Source organism: Trichosurus vulpecula, chromosome 5 (genome assembly GCF_011100635.1).
Source record: "Trichosurus vulpecula isolate mTriVul1 chromosome 5, mTriVul1.pri, whole genome shotgun sequence".
NCBI classification, from domain to species: domain Eukaryota; kingdom Metazoa; phylum Chordata; class Mammalia; order Diprotodontia; family Phalangeridae; genus Trichosurus; species Trichosurus vulpecula.
This window is the reverse complement of record NC_050577.1, coordinates 151,348,008-151,363,866: the sequence shown is the minus strand read 5'-3', so window position 1 is coordinate 151,363,866 and position 15,859 is coordinate 151,348,008. Positions and strand designations below refer to the sequence as shown.

Sequence of the window (15,859 nt, the reverse complement as noted above, 5' to 3'; positions counted from 1 at the left end):
GAGAGAAAGTACATGAGATTTGGCAATTAAGAGATTATAACTTTGGGGAGAACAGTTGAATGAAATTGGAATTCCAAACACAAAAAGTTTAGAAGAGAGTCAACAGAAATATAGTAGAGCTACCTAGTGTTAGATCTTACCCAAGGAATTTGCGTTTCAGTGGAATATCATTTTTTAATGGTAGGTTAATTCTGGAATGTTAGAACATATGTTCTATCTTTAAATAGGAGTGACACAAAAACAGTTCAGTTATAAAATTTTATTTAGGATTGCCTCACCTTGCTTAGTCCCTATGGAAAAGAGGATAAGCAGACAGTTTTGACAGCCACTCCTTGCTGATCTGTTTATCCTGTCATTGCTGCTGGGCTGTGGTGGAAGGCAAGCTCTTGGCAGAGAACTGGTGGTGCCATTCATCCTTGGTTTTCAAAGAGGACTGATGACATCATGGGCGATGACTTGACTTGTGCATGAATTGGATTAAGTGAGGCAGGGTCGCACAAAGTCATAGGGGGAGCAGTTAGAATAATGATTATCACCATACCTTGTTACTCTGGGATGGTAACTTGCACACAGTTGGCATTTAAAAAGTGTTTGTTGAATTAAATTGAATTGAATTTGCAGCCCATTCCTCCCCTGGATCTTAGTCTTGTCATTTATTTTTTTCCCTCTGCTATTAACCAAGTTTATATTCCCAGTGTTAGTTCATTGTTAGATTTCTAAGTCATCTCTGATACACTTGAGCTAAATTCATCGTTGTGGCTTCAGGTGGTTTTAGCTGGATACCAGTATATTTTCCCTATTCATAACTTAGTTGTATCTGTCAGACATATAAAGTTCTTGCCAGTATTGTAATGACAAAAAGCTTTCTGTGGGATCCTGCTTGTTACAACCACTGTCTGGACAAAGGATTCCTGTTCACTTGTGTTAATCACCTTCTAATGCATATTTCCTCCCTAGGCTGCTCTTGAAGCCTTTGGAATTTTTCTGTATTTTGTGAGCCAGTATTTATGGTGAGAATATCTCTACACCAGAACCATTTCTGCTTTCTTAGCTACTTCAGCGCAAAATCAGAAAATGAAAATTTTACTTTGATTCTTGAAAAATTGTTGGAAGCAGCTTTACGAAAGAAAATACACGAAAATTAAAGATTAGCTCTTGCTGGATATCGTTGATTGTGTATTTTTTTTTCTGCAGAAGTAAATCATTTAGTTTCCTCTGACAGTCTCAGAGGGGCCATTATGATAGTGCAACTGTGTTCAGATGTTAAAATCTGGTGTTTGTTACTTATTTAAGGAAGAAAAAGAAATGAAAAGAGTTACCCATGAGACAGACATCTTGTTTTGCCTTTTCTTTTCTTCAGAATAAATAAGAAATCACACTTTAAGCTTGTTTACTGGAATCATAAGCACATTTTACTGTTGGCTTTTACATTTTAACTGGCATGTCCTCTTCGGGGATATTAAAGAAGTTTTAAAAAACTAGTTGGTACCTCATAAAGTGTAGCATCATCTCCTGTCTCCCAAAAGCTCAATTTCTCAACATTAGTTTTGACTCATGGCACATTAGCAGTAAATAAGTTGATTCAGATAAAAGACATATTTCCAGTCTACATTGGTCATGAGTGAATACAAAATATCCTGGTGACATAATGTGCGCATTTTCCAACTGTGGAGGAAATAGGTCACCTTCGTCATTTCTCCTGGAAAGAGTCTAGTCTGTCCCTTTAGATTATTTGAGAAGTTATAACTTTTTTGTGGAATACAAATCGGCTGGATTTGTGACCAATATTTATTGTATTTCCTCACATTTCTTCCTTTACATAGACTCCTCCTTCACATTTTGAGAATATCAAAGAAAATGTTTCATTCATGAACACCTTTCTCTACAGTCAAAGCAATAGTTTCTATCAGAAGAAGCTTCTCTTAAGTATAACATGCTTTGTCCTTGCTAGGGACAACAAAGGATTAAATAAATGCAGTTGTTTCTTGCCATTGGATTTGGAGAAGGCAGCTAGTTAGTACAGACTCTTGCTCCAGATTTCTGTCCTATTTATCTGTCCCTTGAACTGAGCCTCTCAGGTTGGTTGTAGGGTATGCTGTGGAGGGGTTCAGGCACCAAACTAGGTTTTTGTAGCTGCTAATTTTCTTCCCTGCACCAAAGATATGAAAACTCCCCAATCCTAAATTTGAACAGTATCTTTAATTGCTTTTCAAATGCTTTACCTCTTGGGGGCCCCAGTTCCCCCTTCTACCTCTCAGTTGACACACAAAGCTTTTACTAAAGCAGTCTTACACTTTTTAGGAGCTATCAAATTATTGAAGTAAAGGTTTTAGATTTAGATTCCAGATTCTGAAGCTTAGACCTGATCATGTTACTTCCTGTTCAATAAACTCCTTTGGCTCTGTATCACTTCTAGGATCAAATATAAAATTATCTGGCATTCAAAGCCCTTCATAACCTAGCCACCCTCTTTCCATAACCCTTCCAGTCTTACATGGCATACCATCTCATGTACTCTTCAATCCACTGAGCCTGCTTGCATGTCCTTACATGAGACCATCCATCTCATGATTCTGGGCATTTTCATAAGGCTTCCCCCCACCTGGAATGCTCTCCTTCCTCATCCCTGCCTCCTGGCTTCTCTGACTTCCTTCACATCCTAGCTTAAATCTCACCTTCTATGAGAAGCCTTTTCCAATCTCTCTAATTCCCTCTGTTGATTATTTCCTATTTATCCCTGTATATGGCCTTTTTGTATGTAGTTGTTTGCATGTTGTCTCTTCCATTAGATTGTGAGGGACTATCTTTTGCCGTTCTTGGTATTCTCAATGCTTACCACAATTCCTGGCACATAGTAGGGACTTGTTTACTAACTGACTGATTAGCTAACTGCCTCAAAACTTAGTGGGAGTACTATCCAAGTAAATATGGTCATTGAGTCATCTTAATGTGTACTAGTTTTTTTAGGAATCTAGTGAAAGCAATTATTATGAAAAAGTTTAGGTCTTAAAAGGTAAGGAAATAATGGTCAACGTCCTTTAAAACTTTCTTATACCATTCCCTAAACTTCCCTTCACTTCAGATTAAAAATTTTTCTTATACTAACAAAAATGAAGAATCAGTACTAAATCTCTTTACCCCTGTAATCTTTTTTTTTCCAGATTCGTTAAATGGATACCTAAAAGCTTCAACACATGAAGGTGCTATAGATGTTTATGTCAGCCAAATGGGGAATGTGGACTTGAAATCCCAGAAAGGTTAGCAAATTGAAATGCTTTTTTGTGACATAAAGTGTATAGAAAGCTTTATATAACACTCAAAACCCAAATGGCCTATCCATATAGAAACAGCTATATATTTTATACAGTTTAATTTTGGCAGGTACACACACACACACATATAACCCATTGTAGGTATCCTCAGGCATTTAGATTTGGGGACTATTTCATGAAGACCATTTACTATCCTCTCCACTCTCCAGTACCAGTTTGCAGTACCACAAATAAAAATGTTTCGAACCTCTTGCCTCGGTAGCTAATCATTATTATGGAATTAATTTTTTTTTTCATTTTTGAACTTTCCTAGTGTATAGCAGACAGCACTTGGAAGGATAAAAAAAAACCACCAACATGTTTTTTAGAATTTAAATTAGGGACCAAATATTTTGGAAAATTGCTCTAGCTTATGATTCACAAAGTATATTATTGTCGTGGGACCATTTTGGTGATCTCCTGGTTGGTCTCTTGAAATAGCATTTATAGAACATTCCAAAATTTAATTTCTAGCAATAATAATTCAATGTAAATAGCCCACAGTTGAATCTCATCCAAAATGTCATTGTTTTCATGAATTCAGCTGAGTTCTGGTCTTTTTTTTTTTCATGGTGGTACATGGGTTGGGTGGCACAACTGTTCTGCAAGAGTCCTTTGGTTTGCCGAAGTGGCCCTTATACTAATTATCTAATTAAAACAAGGCTTTAAGCCTTGGGATTACTAGATATAGTAATAGTAGAATAGAACAGAAACTAGTAGAGACTCAGAGCTGGAATCCCATTTCTCTTTGCCTAACATCAGAATAAAAATGGCAGTAATGGTGCATATTTAAATAGTACATTGTGGTTTACAGTCCTCAAAGTAGCCTTATAGATTAGGTGATGTAAGTATCAACATCTTTATTTTATAAGCAAGGGAACTAAGTTCCCTTGAAGTTATGAAGAGACATATCCATGGTCACACTTCGGAGAGGGATCAGAACTAAAACCCAGGTTTCCTAGCTCTAACTACACAGTTCTTTCACCATGTGCCCTCTCATTTTTAGTAGAAAGAGAAGTAGGAATGACTAAAGTGCTTCTCACATTAGAATGGTTTTCCTCTTGTGTTAGAATGGAAGAGAAAAAATAATTGCTGCTTCTCATGCCCTGGATCAGATTTTTGACTGGGACCTTGATTCCATCATTATTTGGTTTTGTTCCCTGTTGACATAACATAGTAGGATCGCAGTTCTGCCTTTTCTCCTACTGTGATTGTGTTGTTGGCAGAAGCACAAAGATAAATGAGGTCAAAATTTTCAGTCTTCATTTCTGTTAACCAATTCCACATGGAAATGTTCTCTGTGATGGGTATAGCAGAAAGCAGTATTGAACTTTGTAGTGTCACGATGACTAAGGATGTCTGAAATCCATTCGAATTGGCCACCGTCTTATCCAGGGTGCAGCGCCAGTCACTTTAACCTCTTGTGCATCTTTTTGGAAAAAAAGAGGTAAAGACAATTTGTTCCCTCTTACCCTGTAAGAAGTCACAAGATGACATTTTAAATTCCCTTTTTGAATTCTTCAAAACCGAAGAGTTGGTATTAATAACCGTGAATGATTACCAGATGGGAGAAAATTTTAATGTGTTAAGGATATACCAAAAAGGGGCACTGCAAGCTTTAGGTTCTTGCTAAAGGAGAATGGTTATTGACTAACATCGGACCACTTAAGATTTTGGCATATTTAGAGATGGGAGTCCTGTGTGTTCTGTTTTGCTTCCTGATTTTTCTTTTTGTGGAAAAAATTCCTAGGAAAAAAGTGTTTCCATTTTCTCTGTCTCCTAATTTTTTTCTGTTTTAAATCAAGGCCTAAATCTCCTGAGGTAGGAAGAACTTGCTGTGTTCAGTATTCACATTTGAGTTTTGACTATTATTTTATCATAACTTTTTTGCAAATCGTGTGGATTATCTGTTACTGCTTTTGCCTGCCTGGCCATAAGTGGGTTCATTCATCTTCCCCAAGCTTTAAAGGACCCCATCAGCATTACCTTCTAACCACAAAGGATTCTGGAAAAAAAAAGGAATGAAAGTAACTCTAAGTTTATTTCTATGTTCAGTTATTTTCAGTTGCCAGTCATTTGCAGACCTCACTCTCAGGGTGGGAGTAAAGAACATTTTTAGTTTTTAATTTTCTCCTAACCAGATGTGGAATTACTTAAGTGTAACTAAGGTTGATACCAGACTAGATGGAAAGTGTGCAATTAAAACCTTTTTTAAAAAATTGCATTCAAAACTTAATCTTCAAAACAAACTCCACATCATCCTGACCACCTTGGCTCATGAAGATGCAATCGGTGCTCTTATAGGAATATCTTATATATGTTGACTGCTGTATGATATATCAATAAGAAAGCTGCTAAAACAAGAATGAACTGATAAGTTTATGGTATAGCCATATTATGTTAAAAGTGTTTTGCAAAGTCTTCCATAATCAACTAAAGAATGGTGCTGATTTCTTCCAGCAGGAGTTTGAACATATATAGGCTTGTAGAGAAAATAAGGTTTCATTCTTTGCTCCAGGTACTTAAAAAACTGAATGAAGTCTGACCAAAAGAATAATAGTCCCTTACTATTCAAACAAGAAACTTTTTACATAAAACTTTTCTAAGGTACCTTAGTACATCATCAGTTTTTTTCTTGAGATTCCTTTAGATTTTAAAAAAAATTCTTGCACAATGGAAACTTTTTCTCTTAAGATTATCATCTCGGAGACCATATGGTAAAGTATGCGGCTCACTGGTTCTGGAGCCACATGACCCAAGTTCAAATTCCACCTATGATATTCTTTTTTAAGGCAGCAAGTATTTTTTTTCTATTTTTTCTTTTTTAAATTTATTTATTTATTTATTTACTTTTGGTTTTCGACGTTCCCTTCCATAAGATTTTGAGTTTTAAATTTTCTTCCCCTCCTTCTTTTCTGCCTTCCCCAAGACGGTGTGCAGTCTGATAGAGGCTCTACTTATACATTCATATTTAAACATATTTTCACATTAGTCATGTTGTAAAGAAGAATTAGAACCAATGGGAAGAACCACAAGAAAGAACCACCTATGATACTTTTCTGCCTGTGTGACTGTGGGAAAGTCACTTCACCTGTCTGGGCCTCAGTTTCCTCATCTGTTAAATCTGGTTGGATTGGGAAGCCTCTCAGGTCCCTTTTAACTCTAGCTCTAGAATCCTATGATCTAAAAGTCCTCAGTCCCAGAATTTCAAATGTGTATATGCAATCAGTATGATGGTATAACTGTTCATTTTGACTACATTTAGAATAAATCCTTTAAAACCATGAGTCCTATAGTGTATGGTTCATGGAGCCAGCCTCAGGGTTGTGCAGGCTACAGAATTTTCCCCAACAGATGATTCATAAAACACAATTGACCTCATTGTGGAAATAATAGCAATCCTTTACTGCAAGCTGCAGATGAAGTAAATTGCTGACTATGCATCTTCTGGGACTGTGAGCTGACTAGTGCTGTTTACAGAAGAAATGGTAGCTCAGAATGACCTCATGACTCATTTGCCTGAAGTGAATGTGGATACCATGTGCTCACGGAATGGCCTTGATCATTCTCTATCCAGCTGGGGACAAGGAAAAGAGATTACAGTGGAAATGTGTAGGGAAAAAGGTATAGAGGGAAAAATGCCATAGGAGTGGAAACACTCCCTTGTTAAATTACCAGGGTAGAGAAAAGGCTGGGGTCTGGGCATTGTTTTTTAATTGTTTGCATGGATAACCTCATCTTTTAATTCATTCCAGGATCTATTACTATCAAAGTCCCACCCTCTCTCAAAGCTCATTTGCAATTGTCAGGGAGCAAAGTTGATGTGAATCCGGAAATCACTTTACAAGAAATGACAGAAGTTCCAAAAGACAATGGTATAACAATCAATGGTAAGAAAGCTATATTTTTGCCTCCTGATGAACTGTCATTGTCCATGCTAAAATATGAACATCATACATTTGACTACAGTTTTATGGCTTTTAATTTCCTCCTATGTGACATCCTAGTTTCCAATGCTTCCTTCTTCTAATGCTATATGTAATATGATCCAGGTATTCTATCTTGGGGACTATCAAACTACCCTAGATAGCTTAGTATGTGACCAAGATTTTCCTTTGAGTGCATTTGACAAAATTAGTTTCTGGAACAGAAATGATCCCAAAAAAGGAGTTAAGTGTACATGCTAAAACTCAAAACTCAAAAATGGTCAGTAGTCTGAAGTGGATCAGAACGATTTGTTGGTTGTTCCATTGTATCACTGCTGATATGTGTTGTATCCAGAAGATTCAATTGCACATGTTCATACTATACTTAGCTTGGCTGCTTTGGTTGGTAATATTTTCTTTTAACTCCTACCGGGACATCACTGGCATAAACAATGAAATAAAGTGTGTGTGTGTATATGTGTGTGTGTGTGTGTGTGTGTGTGTGTGTGTGTGTGGAGGGGCACACAAACACATACCCACACAGAAATACTTCTTACCCATGAGATAATGAATAGAAATATGGAGATATTTTCTAGAGATGATCAAGTTTAGGTTTTGACTATTCTTATTACATGCCAAAAGACATAGGAAAATATTTTGTATATTTATTTTGGAGGAGCAAGAAAGTTTGTACTTGTGATTTTTTTCAATGTAGAAACTCCTTCCATTCATTGTACATTGACAATTTATCTGTTACTTTTATTCTTAGAGAGGTGCCTTATTCATGATCACACCACCAGTATATGTCATAAGCAGGATTTGAACCCAAACTTTGCTGATGCAAAGTGGGGCCTCTATCCAGCACCACATTGCCTCTGTATATTAATATAATTCTAACTAAAAATATAATAGCAATTAAAATAAACTCTATATTAGTTCAGATCCAAATAAAGTCTCACTAGGCAGACTCTCTTGGTTTGGTTGGAATTTCAGGAACATTGAATCCAACAGAAAATACTCATAATCTTATATATTGGATTTGGAAAAGAAGAGATTGTAAAGTTGACATATTTATCTCTTGTAACAAATATACATGATTTGCCCAAGCTAATTCCTGCATTGACTATGTCTAAAAAATATGTTTCAATCTGAACTTTGAATTCATTCCTTGGTCAGGAGATGTGTAGCATGTTTCCTCATGAGTCCTCTGGAATTGTGGTTCGTTGTTTTATTGATCAGAGTTCTTAAATCTTTCAAAGTTTGTTGTGTTTACAAGTATTATCATCGTATAAATTGTTCTCCTGGTTCTGCTTACCTCACTCTATCATTTCACAAAAATCTTCCCAGGTTTCTTTGAAACAGTCGTTTCTTAACAGCACAGTGGTATTCCATTTCATTCATATAACATAATTTATTCAACCATTCCCCAATTGATGGGCACCCCCTTAGTTTCCAGTTCTTTAGTGTGAGAAAAAGAGCTGCTATAAATATTCTGGTATATTTGAGTCCTTTTCCTTTTTCTTTGATCTCTTCTATAATCCTCTTATTGATATTGGATCTTGATTTTAGATGCATATTACTTATCACTTTGAGAAGAGATCTGTTTATTCCTTATGTTTTCTAGTGAGATTTTTTTCCCCAGAAATGGGTGTTATGTCTTGTCAAAAGCTTTTTCTGCATCTCATCATACAATAATGTGATTTTTGTTATTCTTATTAACATGGCCTAATTGTGTTGATACCTTTCCTAATATTGAGTCAACACTGAATTATGGGTGTAAATCCAACTTGGTCTTAGTGGATAGTCTTTGTAATATGTTGCTGTAGTCTCCTTGCTAATATTTTATTTAAAATTTTTGCGTCTATATTCATTGAGGATCTTGGCCTATAGTTTTCTGTCTCTGTCTCGATTCTTCCTGGTTTAGGTATCAAGGCTATATTTGTGTTATAGAAGGAATTTGGTATGACTTTGTCTTTTTCTGTCTTTTCCAACAACTTATGTGATATTAGTATTAATTGCTGTCTAAATGTTTAATAGAATTCGCTTGTAAATCTATCTTTCCTGGGGCTTTTTTCTTTGTGATCTCATTTATGGAATGTTCAGTTGTTTTTTCTGAGATTGGGTTAAGTCCTCTATTTCTTGTTCTGTTAGTATGAGCATTTTATGTTTTTGTCAGCATTGAACCATTTCATCTAAATTGTCAATTTTGTTGGCATATAATCAGGCAAAATAGTTTCTAGTAATTACTTTATTTCTTTCCATATTTTTTTGAATATACTTTTTTATTTTTGATACTGGTCATTTGGCTTTCTCTTATTTTTAAAAAATCAAATTAATGGACTTTCTTTTTATTTTTTAAAAGCTCCTTGTTTTATTTATTAAGTTACTGATTTTTAAAAAAATTGTCTTCCTTTTTATTTTCAGGATTTTTACTGCAGTTTTGTAATTTGTTGAGTATCTAGTTATTTTTAATTGCACAGCCATTTTGTTGATCTCTTCTTTCTCTTTTATTGATGAAATGATGAACATGTTTAGACTTGAGTTAAAGCTTCTTTGCTGATCAAAAATGATGTTAGACCTGTGAGAAGTTCCTGCACTTCTAGTCTGGGTGAGATGGGGAGACACATTTTTTAAGTGGTTTTGAGATGTAAAATTCCAGTTAAAAACTACTTTGCCACGACTAGGTCTATACCCCAAAGAGATCAAAGAAAAAGAACCTATATGTACAAAACTATTTATAACAATTCTTTTTGTGATGGTAAAGAATTGGAGATTGAGGAGAAGCTCATCAATTGGGAAATGACAGAACAAGATGCAGCATGTGATTGTGATAGAGGACTGTTGTGCTCTGAGAAATAATGAGGGGGATAGTTTCAGAAAACATGGGAAGACCTATATGAACTGATACAAAGTGAAGTGAGCAAACCAGGGCATCATTGTTCAGTAATTAATAGCAATATTGGAATGATGTTCAGCTGTAATGACAGACCAAAGTACTTTGATCAGTACATTGATTCAATTCCAAAGGACTCATGATCAGAAAAAATGCTATCCACCTCCTGAGAGAGAACTGATGAACTCTGAGAGCAAATGGAAGTATTATTTTTTATTTTTTTGCTTTTTTTTAAACTGCATGGCTAATAGAGAAATATGTTTTGCATGATTTCACATGACTAATTGATATATTGCTTGCTTTCTCAGTGGGTAGGGGAGGAGTAGGAGGGAAGGAGAATTTGGAACCCAAAATTTAGTTTGGCTATATCTTGAAATTTTTGATGTTTTCTCATTCTTGTCATTAATGAATTAATATTTCTATGATTTGTTCTTTGATCCACCCATTCTTTAGGATTAAGTTAGTTGCCAACTAATTTTAAATTCTTTCTTAGGAGCCCTTTATTGAATTTAATTTTATTGCATTACAGTCCATTAAAATATTTAATGATTCTGCTTTTCTGAATTTTTGAGGTTTTATATTCTCTTTCTCTAGGTTTGTATTTCAGAGTTTCTATTTAGCTCTGGTCTTTTCATAAGGAATCCTCAGAATTCCTTAGTTTCATTAACAGTCAGAATTTTTCCCTGTAAGATTATACTCAGGTTTGCTAGGTAAGATATTCTTGGTTGTGAGCCTATATCTTTTGCCTTCTGGAATAGTGCACTGCAAGCTCTCGACTCCTTTATAGCAATGGCAGCTTAATTATATGTGACTGACTCTGGTTCTTTGATACTTGAATAATTTCTATCTCTCTGCTTATAGTATTTTTTTCTTGTATTACTCGTCTTGTCCAATACACCGCCTCATATTCTTCCACTAATTCATTGCCCTGGTCCTCCACTCTCAGTTTGCATTGTAACTATGCCCCAACTCTGGGACAGAAGTAACAGAACTCCCCCTTAATACCTGTTCCTGCTTCCTGCATGGTGTCAGGCCTCTGCTGGATATAAGACCTCTTCTTTCCCTAGTGCATAACCATAGGACTTCCTTCATTCAGTCCACCTGCTGGAAGACTCAGCTCAGAACCCTCACAGCTAGACCCTGTCCCCAGTGTCCACAGAACTCTGATTATGCCAATGTGGTCTGGAAAAATGGCTCATTGACCTTTTTCTTAGATTTCCTCAACAGCATTCAGTCTAGCACATTTTCTGTGTCTTTGCATAGTAGTTGCAAGGGGCAGTTAGGCTATACCATTTCCTACTACTATGCCATCTTGGTTGTGATTCCATAAAGCTTTCTTTGATCATTCCAGCTAGGAATACTCTCACCCTCTATACATTTCTGTAAGCAAATTATTTGTGCCTCTCTTATGGTATCACATAATATCTTGAGTTATAGTTATTTATGTTTGCATATTTTCCTTCACTACCACATTGTGAACTTATTCAAAGAAGGAACTTAATCCTAAATAGAAAAGTATTTGTTCAGTCAGTGAAGGAATGAATGAATTCATCACTTTTTACTCAAATGGTATATTAGGAAGGTAGAATTTATGATTTCAAAGAGAATCTCATATGCCTGAAAGGTTCGGAACTGCAGGATATAAGGAATTCTCTAGGCAGAAGGCAGGAGAACCAAAGCATGTATTTACACTCCACAGTAACAGGCCCACAAACCAGCGCCCCCATTTTGATATTTTGATCAAAAGCTTCCAGGACCAATAAGTCCGCCTCACAAGAGTAACCAGGAGGCCACAGAGAAGCGAGATGGTATAAGGCAAAATCGTGTACATGCTTCCCCTCTACGGTAAGAAGATTACCCACTGGCCTCCAGTCCTCGCTCAGCACTCCTCGCTCTACATGGGTCAGCTCTGCTACTGGCAGCTCAGCTTCGGCTGTAGGTGTCTCTGGCTCCAACTGGAAAAGGAAAAGGGGTCTTCAAGCTGTCCTCTCCCCTCTATTTTCGATATCCTCAAGCACCGCCTGAATGATCAGGGCCGATTGGTTCTTGAGTTGGCCCCTCCCCCTAGCGAAGACCAGGTTAACACCCAATAGGGCGTGGCTCTGGAGTTAACACCTCCCCTCAGCCAGCCCCATGACTCATCACACAGGAAGTCCTCCACATCCTGGAAGAGAAGCAGCAGCAACCAGCAGGCTCAATGAGGTAAGCTGAGTCACTCAAGGAAAACAAAGGCCACTCTGGCCACAAACGGAAAACCTAAACTTTTATACTTAGTCTAATTTGTCATTTTGAAGGCTAATAGTTATTAGCCTTCATAGGCACATAAGTAGTCCTTGCCTATTAACCTATTTTTATTTTTATGGTGATATTAAATCTCCCAGGGTGTCCTGTATTTCCCAAACCCGGAGTCACAGAAAGGACCCAAAAGTAGAGATGATTCTGTCCATGGCTATGGAATGCAAATCTTGGAACTTGAATGCTTGGTTAGTGTCTGAAATTTTCTACAGATAATGAACTAGTCTTTCCATTTGCCAGGCCCCAAGAATACATGGCTTTGTGGCTTACCCCCAGAAAAACAGATGAAGTAGTTTTCACACTATTAGTGCAATTTGACCTGAAACACTTATCGCTTCATCTCTGGTAGAGCTGTGGACACAAGGCAGGAGCTTGTTGATGGGTAGGTTTGATGTTTGGGTTAAGGAGAGATTTCCATGTTTCATTTTATAGTTTTGGTCTGAAAACTAAAAGGCCTCAGCCTAACAGGGCAAATGGATTTGATCATATGACAGCTAAAGTAAAGCAGATTGTTTTACTCTATGGAGATTTCTAGGTCATATCTCTATTTTGGAAATAATGAGTAGCTCAGATATGGGTCGTAATTGTAACTAAGCTGGGCCCCCTGCACAATGCTTGTGATGAAAAGAACAGAAATAACCATAATTGTGAAATCTGGATTGCATCTGTAGCATAATTTGTTCTTGATAATTCCCATAAGAAATCATGCCAGTAAGATTTGGTCCCTAAAGGGGACAAGTTTTCTCAAGCTTTCCAAAGGAATTTTTCTTTGTCAGCCCCATAATATTATTTTATTTCCTGCTCTCTAGCTTCTCTTGGTGTTTGTTGTCCCTAGTAATCCATTCTGTAATCTATAAAAGCATAGTGTGTTGTTTTAGACTTAAAAGGAAATGACATCTGAGGTGTAACAGTCAGGCTAAGAATTCATCTTCTGAAACCCCTACTACAAAGCCACATGGCTGGTAGACCATAGATAATTTATTAGCAATTGAGGTGCAGATCATAAATTTTGTGTTCTTCCAAATTAGGGAAGAAACTGAATTTTTTTAATCATAGGTGAAAACTTTCTAGTAAGAAAGTGTGCCATTGATCAATGTGTTCAAGTCCCATCTATTCAGACATGAAACCCTATTGCACTGCATGAAGCCACACTGCAATGCCAACAATGCCTGTGGAGTGAAGTCCATCTTCAAAGTTTCTCATTTGCTTGCTTAGAGACGGTGTTTGCTTTTTTTTCTAGGGAACCAGTGGGGTACATAGCCAGCACCACTGGGGTCCTTTTATTTTAGCCAAATTGGACACATAAAACAGATGAAAATAAAGCTTTTTTGGAACAAATAAAAACCATTAAGTTGGGAATTCCCAAGCCTGTTATTTTTAGGCAAGAATAGGACACAAATGGATTAGATTTGCAATTTATCACACCATGGTTTGGAAGAAGGACTACATGCTCTTCAGTCTGCCGGATGGCACTTTTTCAAACCTAGTGATAGCTCTTTCTCTACAAATGGGAAAAGGTCCAATGTCTTGGTTTGACAAACTCTGAAAATGATGAGTCTAGAATATGCTGAAGCTTCATTTTTCCCCGGAGTTTTATATATAGGGTTTTGTCAGCCATGAAAACATTTTCCATTAGGCACAAAAAGGAAAGTTTAGTAACTATATCAAGAAAAGGGTTCTTTGGGTTAGAAACTAACCATATATATCTATTAATTTCTTCAAAGTTGTTTTTAAATGAATGCTAGAGCTTATGACACCATTGTAAGAAGTTTTCTCATTTTATTGATAGGTTGGAGATAAAAATTTTCCATTTTTTACTATATCCAGTGCCTTTGGGATAGATACTATATGACTCCAGTAGTTCTCTGATGTTCTCCATGTTATAGACCAGGGCCGTGCAAAATGTGGCCCCTGGGCCACATGTGGCCTGCAGTGCAATTTGTGCGGCCCACCTACAAGCACAGAAACTTACATAAATGCTTTAGTAAATGAAGCTGAGCTACCACAGAGCTCTCACTAAAATGGCAAATCAAAATATTGTTTCAATAAAAACCTAAGGTTGGACAGCCTTGTTATAGACATTTTGATTGGTTTGTTTTCATTTGATAGATGGCTCCATTCTCCCCAATCCTCTTATTCTTCCCCCACAATATATTTTCTTAAATTCTCTATCCTCTTCCCATTTGTTCTCACTTCTTTTCTCTTTTTAAGTCTTCATCAAGATAAATGGAATCCCCTTAGGTATCATAAAAATATAGCCTAAACAGAGTCAGGAATTACACGTGAGTTCAAAGGACAAATTGAGAGAGTATTATGGAACCAAGAGCTGTACCAAAGAGTACAGTTATAGCATCATAGTTTAGAATTTAGTAGATTTAGGCCTTTGAGACCATCTAGTCAAATCCTCTCATTATATAGATGAGAAACTTCAGACCAGAAAATGGAAAATGAAGTTCAAAATCATGTTGTTCATGGTACTTCTCCAGTCAGGTGTAACTCCTTATAACTTTTTAATGTAATTTTACTTTATTTTCAGTTCCAGCTTCTTTCCCTCTATATCAGTAAAGCAAGATTCATGACCTTGAGGATAACTATGAATATGCCTGAATGTTTTGGAATCTAAAAGTATAAGAAATTCTCTAGTTAGAAGGCAGAGGAAGTATAATATTTATTTAGACATGAGAGAATCCAATCCCAGGACCAGTAATTCCAATCCCATATAGTAACAATAATATTCCAAAGCCAGTAAGCCCACCTCAATGTAGCAACAAGGAAATTGTACCACAATATTATAGCAAGGAGCCAGGTCATCCTGTAACTTTCCCCCCTGCTAAGGCCTCCCTGTAAACAATCACTCATGAATCCTAACTCTCTGCTCAGCACTCTCTTCTGTAGCTCTGTAGACTCTGAGTTCTTGCTCCTTCTCCTTGGACTGAATTCCAATTCCTGTAGCTCTCGCTGCCTCAGTGTCTTGATGTCTGCTTCTGAATCCTGCTGCTTTCAGTTCTGCTGCTCTCAGTTCTGGGCTCTCTTTTTATACAGTCCTAGACTAGAATTCAGTGCACATACCATTGGCTCTGATTTTAGCAACTCTCCTTAGGGCCCTGAGGGCTTCAAGCCCACATCAGCTTAACTAGCAAAAGGGTGTGGGCCTGGGGCCTCACATCTAGTTAGTGAAAGGGTATGGGCCTGCCTCTAATCAAACCTCCCTTCCTTGGCCCCACCTGAGGCCTATTCCATGGGCTGGAAAGATCTTTCACTTACTGATTGGCCTTACACCCTCCCTGCTTCCTCTCTTCTACCCATTGAGAAAGAAAACCAAAATCCATTACAAATATATGTAATCAAGCAAAACAAATTCCTACATGAGCCACGTCCCAAAATGTACACTATAGTCTGCACTTTGAATCCAAAGTGGACTCTCTCTGGAGGTG

General features: G+C 37.0%; 1 protein-coding gene across 3 annotated transcripts in view; it reads left to right on the top strand.

Moving 5' to 3' along the window:
• The window catches only part of FAM185A (family with sequence similarity 185 member A), a 79,915-nt gene that overhangs the window by 46,979 nt on the left and 17,077 nt on the right, over nucleotides 1-15,859 (top strand). For all 3 annotated transcript variants that reach the window (XM_036761563.1, XM_036761562.1, XM_036761564.1), the window contains 2 exons: nucleotides 3,162-3,257; nucleotides 7,067-7,201. In XM_036761563.1, the coding sequence (XP_036617458.1) occupies nucleotides 3,162-3,257; nucleotides 7,067-7,201 (231 nt within the window). The remainder of the gene's footprint in view (nucleotides 1-3,161; nucleotides 3,258-7,066; nucleotides 7,202-15,859) is intronic.